Raw genomic sequence first — 16,302 nt, 5'->3', positions numbered from 1 at the left:
TCCTGAAGTAGAATTCTCCTATTTTTGTAAAATATTTTTTTTTATGACGTATGCTGAAGAGTACTACCTTAATCAAATGAATGCTCTGTCCCATGTCCCCTCCCTCCATATTGCGACCCCACCTCCAAACTGCTTCCCAATCAACGCACGTAAGCATTAGTAGTGCATCTCGGCAACGCCCCCCCCCCCCCCCTCGCAGGGATTACACAAATCCAATTTCTTGCAGTTGGGTACCATAGCAACCACTTAGCACACCAAGAAATGTGGCTCGTCTTAACATGTGGCCCCCGGGTCGTTCAGAGTTTGCCCAGGATCAAGACAGATGTATTAACTTTATTAACTTCCCAAGGGTTACTAATTAATGTATTGCCGGGACATCTTCTTTTAAGTTCTTTTTTTTTTCTGTCTCGGATTTAAGAGCCGGAATGACATCACAGGAGTTGGGACCGGTGGAAGCATTGGACACCTTCACCAGAGTCCAATAAGTGTTCTCGATGTTGCCGAGGCAAGCGCCAATAAAATTAAACCATTTACCCTAGTTTCAGCATGAGAATGACTTCCTAGAAAAATACTTGACTTTTTTGGACAGGTTTGTTAATAGAACATCACTGGGAGTTTCTTATTTGTCATCAATTTTCATAGAGGATTCATAAATCCCCATCTTCAGTCACAAGTATTTCTTTTTCCCAACAGTTTCGATGTAAAATTCCACTAAACAAATTTGCCATCTTAGCTCTTTTATTTTAATTTTTTTCTAGCTCCTGAAAGCAGACTATACAAGCTTCAAATATGGTCACTCATTAGCAGAATTCAATTTGACAAGGATCAGCTTACCTCTTTGACGAGGATCAACTTACCTCAAACAGATTCTCATCTTGGTCGGTGAAGCTGAGATTAACGGACACCCCGGTCTTGTTGATCATCTCGGCTACGCCAACGATTTTGTTCTGGCTGTTGTAGATCGGCTGACAGAGCAGGGAGCGGATCTTGAAGTCCATGTCTGCTTCGCAGACCAGTTTGAATTGTGTCTGTACTTCAAACTTCTCAATGTTGATGATCTATGGGGAGAGATGAAATAGTGCAAGATGGGTGAAAGAGAGAATGGATGAGAAAAAGGACTAAGGACTAGTCCTAAGTTAGGACTAGTCCTAACTTGGGACTAGTCCTAACTTGGGACTAGTCCTAGGAGATATTAAAAACGTATGGCTAGTCCTAAGTTAGGACTGAGTAACTTGTCCTACCTAGAGATAAGACTAGTCCTAACTCTTTGTGACAGGTTAAAGCCTTTGCAGGCCTGGTAAACCACATCACCAATAGGAATTGCTGTGGTACCCTGTGCTTTTGCTGTGGTAACCTTTTGTAAAGTTCAAATTTACAAAATTTGTCAAGCCCCTTACCAGAGGTAAATTGCTCTGCCCCTTAAAGAGTAAAGTTCAAAGACGGCCTTCGAAAGATCTCACTCAGTTCCAAAACTCAGATAAATTAAGGACTCTTAAAAATGTGGAAAAAAGATTCCCAGATGGTTCTTAAGCTAAGATTCTACAATTCTGTTTATATTTCACTAATATAACAACACGTCGTCGGTAAAGATGTTTCCGTGGGATGTTTGTATATTTACCAAAAAGCTAACACCAGATGGTGAACCGTTTCAAATTCCTGTTCCATTTCACATTTTCATGAAAATGACAACAAACCAGATGAAACAGATGTTAACCAGAGGAACTGAACTTTCCTATCTGAGGTTTTTAGGTTTTATAGCCACAAAACAAATATATACACAAAAGTCATCTATTTCCAATAAGTTTTGAGTCTTCTTGATATTATTTATACTGACAAGAGATATGTTTACTAATCCTATACGCTAAGTAACATCATTTCTACTGCTCATCAACTAGCCACGTAATCAGAATTCACAAATAAACAAGAACTTCTTGGCCGAGTACCAAGAAATAAAAATAAAATTCTCCCAGGTCAGTATGAATTCAGGAAATCATTGACATTTTATTTATTTTTTATTATAGTTTTTGGTTGTTTATCGAAGTAATTTTTGAGGGTGTGCATTTTGAAAGAGCTCCATTGTGAAATAAAGTTGCTCATTCTTTTTTCTCAGCCTAGTATTTTAGAATATGCCCTTTAACTAAGTTTCCGTGCTATATTCTTGATCAAGTTAACACGCTTTTTTTTGGTAGAGAACATAATTTTAGTTTTTGAGACACTTTGAGGAAGAAAGAGGTTTGAGGTTGTGCATTTTGAAAGAGCTCCATCGTGGTATCTAGTTGCTCAGCCTAGTATTTTAGAATATGCCCTTTAACTAAGTTTCTGCGCTATATTCTTGATCAAGTTAGCATGCTTTTTTTGTAGATAGAATAACTTAGTTTACCGAGACACTTCGAGGAAGAAAGAAAAATCCTTTAATTTCACCTTCTTTGAGAGGGGGGATGTTGTCCCGACGCAAACAAGGAGCAGGGACTAGGGGGCACAATACAAAACACAAACATGAAGGCAGGCCGGTAATAAAATATGATACTCAATCATTCTGAGAGGGTCCTCCCTCAAAGTGGCGGCTCAAATTGGGCCCTGGTGGCCACGGCGTTTTGTTCAAACTGTTTTCACGATTCAACTGCTACGCTTGTTCTTAGCTAGACGCTGCTTCTTTTCAACACTCATCTGGGGTTACTGTTACGCCTGCGTGCCATTGCAAACTCCTTCTCAAGAAATGCAACACAAAAGCGCTGCAGATATTTCCGAGTGGCATGGGTGATTCAATAACACACGCACGAGGCATGTTTATATTAAATGCCCGCGGGCGAAAGCGATGATAATTTGTACACGGTACAAAGAGTGATTCTAGTGTCTGTATTGCAAACGCTGAATCGGGCATGCAAAAGTCAAGTACCTATCTGTGTCAAATTTCATTTTTATTGCATTAATTTCAACTTAGGAAGAAGAAGAAGAAGGGGAAAAAAATGGCTTTCTGTGATAGCCAACATTGAAATAATAGGGGAAAAAATGTTACATACGCGTGTTTAATGTTAATCTGTAATAATTGAATAAGTGTAATATTACATCCGTGTTTATTTGAGAAAGTGAGAACATTCTTACCTAAGGGGATCTAAGTGCAGGTGGTCTTTTCTTTCTTTACAATATAAAATTCACTCTCTGTTCTGATCTAGAGAAGTGCTTGAGGTTTTAGGTAGTCCTTAATTCTGCTTTATAGAAATGCTTTATTTGATCAAAAGATATACAATCACGATCCCTTAAGGGCACCCCCCCCCCCTTAAATGAACAGTCTTCCCACAAATAAAAGGGATCCGCACAAAATTATTCTGTATTCAGTTCTTTTTTTTTTCTTTTTCATTTTGTACAAGATCCATACCAAAATAACTTGATGTACATTGTAACAGTATAGCTCAATCCCAGGTACTGAAAAACTCCCCCCCCCCCCCCACATTCGTTTTAACAAATCAGTCAACCCAAACCCAAACCGTATAGCCTACTTTTTGATGATGGCACATGGGGGCACTGTCTTTACAAGCGTAACCACCAACCGGCATTTGCAGGAAAAATTCTTCAGGGGCTTAATTTATTTTTTTGCACCTAATGCAATAAGGCATACCGGAGACAAATTATGTAGATCGTTATCTACTTCTCACTGACGATTGGGAAGATAAAAGAATTGGTCAAACGGACAGTGCAATGACTGCCTCGCAACGAGGGAGGGGAGAGGGGGGGGAGGGAAACAACGAGGTGAAAAACATTCTTACCTTTCCTGTCAAAGAGACGTATTTGGCGATCTCGCAGTAGACAGACTTTTTCAGCACTTCGTCACTGTGAGTAAAAAAAACAAAATCAGTGTTATTTTGTGTGTGTATTATTCGGACTTACATGTAATAGAATAAAGTAAAATGTTCACTCTGTAACTAAATATGACATGAAAATGCCTGTTATGGAAAAAATTGTAAGAAGTAAAAAAGTATCAAAAACAACACTTTTCCAGCCATTGGATAAAAATAATAAACAGGTACATGCACAGGTAAAAGGTTTATCACTTCTTGTATGCGAAGGAAAAAAATTCAACTTTTAAAGAATATTTTATAAATCTACTGATTTGAAATGATGAACAGCTGATCCTTTTTCGAGTTTACTGGAAATTGACAAATATATCCAACTTCCTTTCATACACCATATTTGTTTGGGTGATAAATTTATCATATGGAAACATTAATTTTGTACCCGTTCTTATAAATGGTGACCCACACCAAAACAGGTCACAATAGCACCCTCAAGAGTCCTCTAATTCCCATTCTGAAAAACTGTGTAGCCATGCAATCTTTATTTTTATTATTGTATCTATTTTACAATTCTGAAGGGATATAAACCGGTCGCTAGTGAGCGGAGGGATTGGTATCAAATCCTGTCGTGAGATGAGACTAGTTATTAATAACCATGTTATGCACATGTTCCCTATTGAAGGTATTATTTTATATAAAAAAAACGAAAGAAAGCCTGAATTCCATGTCATTATTAAACTGCCATAATTCATTCCTCCCACAATGGGGGATTATTGTAAAAAGCATTATAATAATAATTTGGGAGGGGGGGGGGGGGGGGCTAATCATCCTTACTCGCAGCTAAGAGCTGAACTGCATAAAGTCATGTTTGGATATTTCATCTCAGCAGAGAGAAAAAAAAACGCAAAATCAATTAGCGACTAGCCAAGGCCAAGTTATTAGTATTTTCCAATTCTAGTTTGATGGATTTGCCCCCTTTTTTTTTTTGCAGAGTGGGAAAAGGTTCTTGGTTTGTCAACACATCCCAGCTCACACGATCCTCTACTCTAAACCACAACACTATCACCTAATGGGATTTTAATTAAAACGTTCAATCTTGACTCCGCAAACATTAAGGGAAAACAATTTTCGGTCTGGCATTACGACTCTCCTCTTGAAAATCGTAGTGTAACATGGGGTGAAACGAGTTATCCCGAGAACTAGTCTGGAGTTAAATGTAGGTATACCTAGTGTAAGCTGATTAAGATAAATGAAACAAAATTCGTGACCTATTTTTTTTTGGTGAACATGAACAAGGTCAAATGTATGTACAGCACTTGCTGTTGTTAATCTTTCTGTACATGTATATAAACATACGAGTGAAAACTTTTGACACTGCACTCAGAATTTGTTTTGTCAAGATTTTATTTATAGACCATATTGAATATGATGTCATCGTTCAAATATCTGCCCTACAAGATGGCGTCTGTGCGCGTGTGCGTGTGTGTGTGCGTGCATGTGCCGTAGAAATCAAACCGGCAATGCTGCGAGCTGCATGCTTCATTGATGTACGCGTTTGGTTGGCGTACGGTTTGACCTACAAGATGGCGACTTTAATAGCAAAAAATTGTCTATAGCTACTTTCACTTGCCGTTGTTATTTTCACTTTGGTGGATTGAATTCATAAAAGCACTAAGGAAAAAGAAATTAAATATATATTTTTTTAAGTAAGGTATCATGTTTGAGTTTTCTTGTACAGATCTTGTGAATGTGATGTTACAAACTGTTGCATGGTGCCATTAGCAGAAAAAAAGATTTAAAATTTGTTGCCCTTAGCAAATATAAGCAGGATACCAGTCACTTGTACATGTTGGCATGGTATTTTGGCTGGAAACCTTATTCTGATAAGCATATATTTGTTGCACTTGGCTACTTTTTGCGCTTAAAGCCATTGGACCCTTTCGGTTCAGGAAAAAAAATAAAAGTTCACAGATTTACAAATAACTTACAGGGTTTACAGAAGGCAATGGTGAAAGACTTCTCTTAAAATATTATTCCATGAAATGCTTTACTTTTTGAGAAAACAGCAAAACAATATAAATTCTCGTTAACGAGAATTACGGATTTATTTTAAACACATGTCATGACACGGCGAAACGCGCGGAAACAAGGGTGGGTTTTTCCGTTGTTTTCTCCCGACTCCGATGACCGATTGAGCCTAAATTTTCACAGGTTTGTTGTTTGATATAGAAGTTGTGGTACACAAAGTGCGGGCCTTGGACAACACTGTTTACCGAAAGGGTCCAATGGCTTTAAAGGCAGTGGACACTATTGGTAATTACTCACAATAATGATTAGCACAAAACTTTTCTTGGTTATGAGTCTTGGGGAGAGGGTGATAGTCTAAAACATCATGAGAAACGGCTCCCTCTGAAGTAATGTAGTTTTCAAGAAAGAAGTAATTTTCCACAAATTTAATTTCGAGACCTCAGATTTAGAACTTGAGGTCTCAACGTCTTGTGACAAGGGTGTTTTTTCTTTCATTATTATCTCGCAACTTCGGCGACCGATTGAGCTCAAATTTTCACATAGTTGTTATTTTATGCATGTGTTGAGATACACCAAGTGAGAAGACTGGTCTTTGACAATTACCAATAGTTTCCCTTGCCTTTAAAAGCAAATCATGACATTGTGCTCAAGGGCCAATGTCATAGAGCTGCTCAATCAGGAAAATGGTGCTTAAAAATTGTCTGCTTAGCAGAAACGAGCAGGATACAAGTCATACATGTATGTTGGTTGGTAAGCAGTTTGCAATCAGCTAATTCTATTTTCTCAAATTGGAAAGAGACATGCTAATTTGGCAAGTAACCTTATTCTGATATTAAGGTTGGTGTGCTTAGCTTGTTTTTGGCTGAATCTTATTATTATTCAATGGTTTACTAAAATTCTATTCAATTCGCTGCCAGCAGCAGAATTACATGAACAGTTACATAGTTAAAAAAATTGGAGTAAAACATTACATTACTATTTAAAATTGCCTGAATCTTACACAGAAAAACTGAGAGGGAGAAGTACTATAGGGAGGAAAACAGTAATTTTAAAATTAATTAATTAAACAAATGAGTAAAACATAATTAAAACATAATCTTAATCAGCTCCATGAAACTGTGCCCTGGTTTTGAAACTAGACAATAATTTGCCCGGTCACTCAGTGTGAACATAGTGTGTCTTAGCTACTATTTGTGCTTAAAGGGTATATGTACTTTTTCACAACAAAAAACACAATGTCCACTGATTTACATTAAACTTACACAGTTTGAAGATTATGATAGTAGAGAGCTTCCCTTGAAATTTTACTTACTGAGGTGCTGTAGTTGAAATGAGTAAAAGTAATAACTTTCGTCTCAGTTTTAGCATAAACGTATTAACCAGTTATGCTATGGTTTGGGTATAATATCATAACTGGTTAAAGACAGTGGACACTGTTGGTAATTGTCAAAGACCAGTCTTTCCACTTGGTGTATCTCAACATATGCATAAAATAACAAAGCTCTGAAAATTTGAGCTTGATTGGTCATCGGAGTTGAGAGATAACTATGAAAGAAAAAAACACCCTTGTCACACGAAGTTGTGTGCTTTCAGATGCTTGATTTCGTGACCTCAAATTCTAAACTTGAGGTCTCAAAATCAAACTCGTGGAAAATTACTTCTTTCTCGAAAACTACGTCACTTCAGAGGGAGCCATTTCTCACAATGTTTTATACTATCAACCTCTCCCCATTACTCGTAGCCAAGAAAGGTTTTATGATAATAATTATTTTGAGTAATTACCAATAGTGTCCACTGCCTTTAAGGGGATGTTAAATGCTAAAATAATTTTGGTCTCATGAGACCAAAATTATTTTGTGACTTGTTTTACTCATTTCTCAAAAACTACACAACCTCAGTTAGTAATATTTGAAGGGAAACTTTCCACTATCATTATCTTCAAACCCTGTAAGTTTAATGTAAATCTGTGGACATTTTGAAAAAGTACCCAAATCCTTTAAGCACGTCCATGAAATTGTGCCCTGGTTTATAAGAGACAATAATTTGCCTGGTCACTCAGTGTGACTATCTACTTTTTGCGCTTAAGCACGTCCATGAAATGGTGCCCTGGTTTATAAGAGACAATAATTTGCCCGGTCACTCAGTGTGACTATCTACTTTTTGCGCTTAAGCACGTTCATGAAATGGTGTCCTGGTTTATAAGAGACAATAATTTGCCCGGTCACTCAGTGTGACTTATCTACTTTTTGCGCTTAAGCACGTCCATGAAATGGTGCCCTGGTTTATAAGAGACAATAATTTGCCCGGTCACTCAGTGTGGCTTATCTACTTTTTGCGCTTAAGCACATCCATGAAATGGTGCCCCCGGTATAAAAGACGATAATTTGCCCAGTTACTCAGTGTGACTCCACATTGTCTGTCATTTAACATTAGATTCTGACGAAACGGACAAAAAAAACTCCACGAATACATTACATCGACTGGAAAAATATGTTTTTTAATCAATTCAAAATTGAGTAATAGATTGAGGGTAGCAAGAGAAACTGACATATTGAACCAATCATTGGACATTTTATGGGTTTTCTATCAGACAGGCTGGCTCTCTTGGGTTGTGCCACCCATGGTGTCTAAAATGAGTTATGTCGCGCCATCAATTCTAATAACTGAACATAAAACATTCATGATGATGTTTTCAAATAATATTGACTACATTCGTACCATACACCGTGTAGTAACAGGGAACAATTTCATCCAGCACTTTTGCACAGCAAAATATTTTTGACTGAACAAATTTTGTGCTCACAGAATGCTAATGTTGAGTAGCAAATAAGGGAATCAATGTGTGGTAAAGAGGTTTTCAACTAGTGGTTAAGACTGAAAATTGTTTGTCACAGGGGGTCACATGTAAAGTTTTTTTCCTCACCTGGCCGGGCGAGTCAAACAAAATTTTTTTACCCATGGAGTAAACTTCACCAGTTTAATTGTTTTTAATATACATCTACAAAGGGTGACATTGCTCCACTTGATCTTATGAATATGTTTGAACTTCAACGTCTTGTTTGTCCCAGGGTACATTTTTAAAAAGCACTATGCATCCAATTTTCCCTGCATGTTGGTAGTAACTTAACGGAGTATCTTCAGCCATGTTATATGTATGTTTCAATTATGTAGACTATATAATGCTTGAATTGCATTTGATGCTTTTGTTTGTTGTTGCCAGTATTGGAATAAATGTCTTAACACCTCAAATGTTCTTTGAACCTCCAACTATCATCTCAATATTCCTAACACCAGATTATTTTATGCGGAAAAAAACCACATTCACACTTTGGCTGCTGCTCTCTAGAACAGTCTCACCGAAAAAAAGTATTTTTTGAAAAGCGCAAAATATAAATTTACTTTATTATTTGTATCCCTGATCATCAGGCCTTAAACTTCGCTCTTGAAGGAGCACAGCAATTTTCCTAAGAGCAGGGGCACTACGATGAGGAAAATATTAATTTGTATCCTAACTTTGCAAACAGCACCACAGGAAAGGCACTGGGCACCGCGGCAATTGCTGTCATATCAGTACAACTTACGTAAGATAAGATGTGGTGGAAAAGTACTTCAAAAAAAGTAAGGTTTGACGTGTTAATGCGCGGTCACACAGTCCTCGATAACGAGAACGACAACGAGAACGTTAGCAATGTATGCCCTCAAGTGATTGAATGAGCGTGGGTGTATTCTGCATGGAGCATTTTAACCAATAGAATGCGTTCTCTTTGCTTCATGATCATTGTCGTTTTCGTTATGGCTGCAGTGTGACTTTGCCTTTACCACGTAGAATCTCTTTTGTGAGTAGTGGTGGCCCTGAGAAGAGCCTGTCTGTTCTGCTTGACGCTTTGGTTAGTGTGGTCTGATCGTCTTCCGGAGAGGACAACTTACACGTCACATACATAACGCTAAAAAGAGAGTAAATCCAGAGCAGGGATTCATTAATGCAGACCTGAAGGACTGCTGACCATCTTCCTTCCTTCCTTCCCTCCCACATGGATCTTCCAATGCAAACAACCTCTCCCCCCTCTCTTCCGTAAAATGCAATCCAGCAATGCACTCAAGAAGAGCACTCTTTCCCCAAAAAAATCTAAAACAGACAGGTTCGCCAGTCTGGAGCCAATTTCATCGAGCTGCTTTACTAGCCAAAAAAATTGCTGCTAAGCAAAAATGAGCAGGATACCAGTTTCATAAAGCTGCTTAAGCAAAAGAATTGCTGCTAAGCAAACATGATCAGGATACCAGTTCAAATTGTACATGTGACAAGGTATTTTAGCTGGCACCCTTAGTCTAGTAAGCATAATTTTGTTGTGCTTTTTGTGCTGAGGCAGCTCTGTGAAATTTGGCCCTTGACGGCAACAAGCATTCCAGATCTCATAAGAAGCATCTAGCACCAAAACGAACCATGAGCACTCTTGGAAATTTAACACCAACGAAGACTCTGATTCTTATCCAGAAATATTTCAATCATATCTCTCCCAGCAACGTCTCCCACCCCTCCACTTAAATGTTTTAAATCTAGTTTTCCTTACTCCCCAATGTTTCCTCCCCGCGTCTTCTTCCCGTTGTTCCATGATGAGACGGAACAGCTGTACATTTTGGAATTCGATGCTTTGACTTGATATTATTTTGTTCTCTCTCTACGAGTCTCTCCCCCCCCCCCTTGCTTCGGCAGATCACATGTTAGGAAATGTGATGCGCTGAGATGATTATTGTGATTTATAAATGCCTCTACTATCCACCCTCTCTGGTAATGCACTGGATTCGTCTTGATTCTCAGGAGATTAGTTTGTCGGGAAAACCTTAAACTCCTGAGCTACACAAATGTTTGCCTTACAGTTTATCTGCAAAATATTCGCAGATACGACTAAAAAAATGGTTTAAAGGGGCTGTGGTGACATCTACTGCCTCGACAGAGACACACTCCGTTTAAATACAAGAGTATTTGGGTTTAGATAAGCTATTAAAATAAATCTTATGACTTGTAATAGTAGCTTTAGCCCAATCACTTGTGCAATATTTTATGTCATTTTAATTTATCTACAAGTTTACTTTTTATTTATTTGTTTATTTATTTCCTTTTATTGTTTATCCTTACCTTATCTGTTATTATTACTCATTTAATTTAAATTTATTTTTAATTCTTATTAGATTTTTAATTTATTTTTTCTTATTAGATATTTATTATTTACTATTGGTTGTATAATTATCTGCTTTTATTATTGCTTTGTGTACTATATTATGTTAAATCTATATTAATTTTATCGTGTACCCCAGATGTGGGGCAACAGATCTACGGATCATAGTATGTATTTGCTTTTGTTGACCCTTGCCCATTCCGGGGTAATATTGTCAATGTATTTTGTTTTGTACTGTTATGGCAAAAAAAATAACAATAATAATAAGTAATGCGCACATATCCACCCTGCTAGGTGTTCAAGGCGCAGTAAAACCAAAAACAACACAAAAGAAAACAGACACAACAAATTAGTCCTTGAATACCTGTGACATATAAGATAAGTTTTGAGAAGAGATTTGAAACACTATGGTCCAAAGACAAGACCTAAGATTGGTTGTTTTTACTGAGCCATTGTTTATCACAACCCCCTGATATTGTTTTATGGTTAAAACACCATCTATGTCCGATGATCTCAGACACATTGGTATTTCTGGTTTACCCAATCATTTCTCAGGACCATTATTTTTAGCTTTGAAAAAAAAAACCACAATCCTTCAGAGAGAGTCTACAATTTAAGAAATGCGGCACGTCTGGAAAAATTATCATCTGGATCAAGGAGTCATTGGTCTTGGGAATGCTCCATGTTTCTCGAAGATGGACATGAATGTGAGACTAGAACAATATTGCTGATAAGTTTAATTCTACTCCACCTTTAAAGGCACAGCCCCCGATTTCATGAAGCGCTGCGACGCGTCGCAAGTGCAAGTTGCGACCGGTTACACGTCGTAAGTTGCGAACTCGTCGCAGCCGCGAAGTGTCTTATAGGTCTGCGACGCATCGCAAACCCTACGATGCGTCGCTACTTGCGATGAGTTTCGTGAAATCGGGGCCTGGAAAGATTTGGTAATTGTCGAAGACCAGTATTCTCACTTGGGTGTATCCCAACATATGCATAAAATAACTAATCTGTGAAAATTTTGACTCAATTGGTCATCAAAGTTGCAAGAGAATACTGACGGAAAAACACCCTTGTTGCACAAATTTGTGTGCTTTCAGATGCCTAATAAAAAAGGCTGTATTTGTTGTATTACTTGAGTAAAAAATAACCTCTTTCTCAAAAACTATGTTACCGCAAACCTTTCTTTATACTGTTACTTCAAAGAAAGCTGTTTCTCACAAGGTTTTATACTGTCAACAGCTCTCCTTTGCTCGTTACCAAGTAATTTTTTAAGCTAACAATTATTTTGAGAAACTACCAATAGTGCCCAGTGCCTTAACAGCGCAATGTTCATTACACGCACAACATCTAATAAGCACTCATTATCGGCACTCCTAACAAAACACTAGAAAAACTTTAATCACATGCGGGAATTGCAATCATTTTTTTTCTTTTTTTTTCTTGGAGACTGGAAAAGCAATTTATTAGATTTCAAAATTACTCCGTGGCACATGAACATGAACGCCGATTTAGATCGCACCTGTACTTTTAATGTACTAATCATGTGCATCAATTACCTTCTTGAGGTGTTGAACATGTGCAAAGTCTACCAGATAATTACCCAACACAAATTAATTTGTCGATTGTCATTAATAATAATAATAAACTGCACTTATAAAGTGCACAGCACCTGACAAAAAATTCCATTCAAGGGAGCCAAATTAATATATTTTTCTTGTCAACTTCAAGCAATAAATAGTATCAAAAGAAGGAGTAATAGTTGAAAGAAAGAATAAAATAAAAAAAAACTACTAATTATTATTTTGAGGGGTGTTTTTTTGTTTGTTTGTTTGTTTTGTTTTTTTTTGGGGGGGGGGTGTCCAACACATCTATGATGATTTTTTTAATTGATTTTTTTTACTTTGGTCTTTACCCGGGCAATTTAACATTTATGTATGTCCAAAAAAATTGGGGAGAAAAAAAAAATGATGTTTCTGTTATTCTTTTGAGGTGTGGAAAAAGGGAATGTATACCAACAACTAAAAATTAAATCATATTAAAAAGTATATTAAAAGTATCCCCTGCTTTTAAATATCAAAATGGAACAGCAGACTAACTGAACAAATATCAGTCAATACTTTAATGTCAAATGCAAGACATGCCATGGACATTATTGAATGTACTCACTGGATAAAGTTATCACAGCTCGCTTTAAGACTCATGGGATAACCACATGAAATTTCCTTTGCACTCGACTGCTTCTGTTAAACAAGAGTACCCATTCATGTGTGTTGTGTGTTGTCAATTTGCATTTGAGAAAGACTTCTGCTAGGTTCGAAACGTCAGACAAACTTTTATTTTCGCATTTATACGATTGGTCCTTTTAGTTGGTAAGCAGTTGGCAACAGCTAATTCTACTTTCTAAATTTTTTTGTAGAAAAGGTTAAACATTGTCAGAGAAGTTATTTATTTGAACCTTCTATATGCCCTTTAAGCTGGAGACTACAAGCTTGTTTGAAAGCCAGCCACATCGCAAGCACTTCACCGCTGCCCCATACGGAAATCATCGCGAGCAAAGAAAGCGAGTACAAATAGATGTGGTTTCCCTTTTGTACAGGTCATCGCCAAGAAGGCATTAAACATCATTTACATGCGTTCCAATGTGTTTATCCCACCCTTATACAGCCTCATGAGGGGATAGGTATCCCTGAAGCACCCCCCCCCCCCCCTTCCTGAATCTTATCAAGCACGTACATCGATGTCTGCGCTAAGAAACGGTCTTTCGACTCGAGTCTGGATACACTTGGATGATAATGGCAAGCTAGGGCGATGTTGAGTACTTTACCACGTTTGGCTGACAGATAAAAATGCGTCTGAGGCACACATCTTCTTCATGGCTCAGAGAAAAAAAATCCAATCTTTGGAATTGCTGTGATGTCAAGCATTGATCTTCTTTTTCTTGAATCAAAGATGCATTGCCTCAATTTTTTGCAGAATGTTTCTTTCAAAGTATTTTATTTTTGTGGACTTGATTTAAAGGGTTTTGATACCTTTCGTAGATCAAGTTTTGGCCATGATATGAACCCCTACTGAATGAAGATGCTCATGTAGTATAATTTAACTGTAGAAGTTTCAGCTTCATTAATCGTCGAGCATTTGAGAGAGAGAAAGTGAAAATCACAGAGCATATTTTCAAGAGTCTAGTCGCTTAAAGGCAGTGGACACTATTGGTAATTGTCAAAGACTAGCCTTCACAGTTGGTGTATCTCAACATATGCATAAAATAACAAACCTGTGAAAATTTGAGCTCAATCGGTCATCAAAGTTGCGAGATAATAATGAAAGAAGAAAACACCCTTGTCACACGAAGTTGTGTACGTTTAGATGGTTGATTTCAAGACCTCAAGTTCTAAACCTGAGGTCTTGAAATCAAATTCGTGGAAAATTAATTCTTTCTCCAAAACTATGGCACTTCAGAGGGAGCCGTTTCTCACAATGTTTTTTACCACCAACCTCTCCCCATTACTTGTCACCAAGAAAGGTTTTATGCTAATAATTATTTTGAGTAATTACCAATAGTGTCCACTGCCTTTAAATACATTGTACATTCTGAAATATTTGTTGTGACATTATTTTACTCATATTTCAATAATACAGCACCGTGTAGGTTTTAGTGCCAGGTCACACGAGGCATTTTACAAGCATCCAGTTCCAGGCAATCTCCAAGAAGGAAAGCCATTCACATTTCAATGTTCACCTACTTTTCTTGTTGATCGTAAGACAATGTTTGAAAAAAGACTTGTGCCCCACCAAAGTGGCCCTGTAGCATGCACTGCAGTTGGTTGTCTCCAAGTTACCTGTAAAAGTTACCTCGTGTGACAAGGCCCTAATGTTACATTAAACCAACGTCTATGGACATTGTGTTTTGTGTCCAACAAAAAGTACCCAAACCCTTTAAGGGGTGGCTGCAGTTTTTTTTTTTCTTCATTTAAACGATTAAACATGACTTTTTAAACCTGAAATATCTTTTTCTATTTTTTATTAAATGCGCAAGTATTTTAAAACTGGTTTTCAAGAGATTAGGGGAACCCACCCCGCCCCTAAAAGAGAGACTTCATTTGCATAAATGTGACGTCATGTCGGTAACCCGAGCCGTCGAGCCCCCTGGCTGTGTGCATATAGAGACGTGTGCACTGTGTGGCCTGGTACCTAGGCGCGTGTAGTTAGGGTCCAGACTCTCTTTGCCGCCGATATGTTTGAATTCCCGACGTGACGTCGATGGAAGGGGGCGGTAACAATCCAGAAAGGGGGGGGCATGACTTATTCGCTAATAACGCAAGTCAGATATGTCGGAAATAAACAAAACACATTTCATTGATGTTCAATACATATATCAGAAATAAATGACAGCAAAATTAATTGTTTTATTTGAATTCACTGCAGCATCCCAGTATACAAAATGTATTTTCATCATACAAAGAAGTGACCCTTACAAGAGGAAGATTGCTGTCCCTCGTCTACAACGAAATTCAGGGCCTGAACATCTCATTATAAATGACATCGTCTTCACAAAGAAACATTCCAGAAACAGAACCATTGAACAACTCTGCATGTATCTTTAAAGAAATTGGTTTCTGCTAACATAAGCACTTTATGTGATCCACCATAAACTGACAAACCTGTAGAAGTTTGAGATTGATCAGCCTTCTTGGTCTTGAGAAAATAGAGAAAAACCGATTGAACATTTTTGCATGACATGAATAGAACGTTAACTAAGCGATAAAATCCATACAGGAAATTATTTACGGTTTAATTTATTACAATTAAATTCATTACAGTATTATTTATTTCTCATAAAAAATGACATTATCAGACTGTGTAAGTTTGATGTAAATCTTTGGCCTTAGACGAGTTCTTTTCTGATAAATTCTGTAATGTTCCTTTAAGACAACAGTGGAGTCTTATTAGGGGATCCAAAAAGAACCACTCAATTCACATCAATCAAGCTCCAATTAATGGTCATGTATATAACCCAGAACAATCACTGCTATAAGTATGAGGGAACGATGCAACGACCACAAAAAAAGCACTGCCTCCTCACTGCGATTATGAACTCCCAAGTAAAAACTGTCCCCCTCCAATTATAGACCTATTTATATCATACATCCTAGTGATTAGGGCATATTAATCACGAGCAGCAACTGCAGGAATAATTGGCGAATAGACATTCCCAATTAAATTGATTTGTTCATTTCTTTGACGTTTAATAGATGTTAAATTTTGCATCGGCATTACTTCAAATAAATTTAAAGGCAAAGGCACTTGACACT

The 16,302-nt window shown here is 37.4% G+C and overlaps 1 protein-coding gene across 5 annotated transcripts in view; it reads right to left on the bottom strand.

Moving 5' to 3' along the window:
* LOC139941150 (cGMP-specific 3',5'-cyclic phosphodiesterase-like) overlaps positions 1-16,302 on the bottom strand; it is a 147,107-nt gene that overhangs the window by 44,705 nt on the left and 86,100 nt on the right. For all 5 annotated transcript variants that reach the window (XM_071937603.1, XM_071937600.1, XM_071937604.1 and 2 more), the window contains 2 exons: positions 3,765-3,828; positions 858-1,058 (listed from right to left, as the gene is read on the bottom strand). In XM_071937603.1, coding sequence (XP_071793704.1) covers positions 858-1,058; positions 3,765-3,828 — 265 coding nt within the window. The remainder of the gene's footprint in view (positions 1-857; positions 1,059-3,764; positions 3,829-16,302) is intronic.

This window comes from Asterias amurensis, chromosome 8, assembly GCF_032118995.1.
Source record: "Asterias amurensis chromosome 8, ASM3211899v1".
Lineage (NCBI taxonomy): Eukaryota > Metazoa > Echinodermata > Asteroidea > Forcipulatida > Asteriidae > Asterias > Asterias amurensis.
The sequence above is the reverse complement of the archived record's forward strand: the minus strand, read 5'-3'. Positions and strand labels throughout refer to the sequence as shown.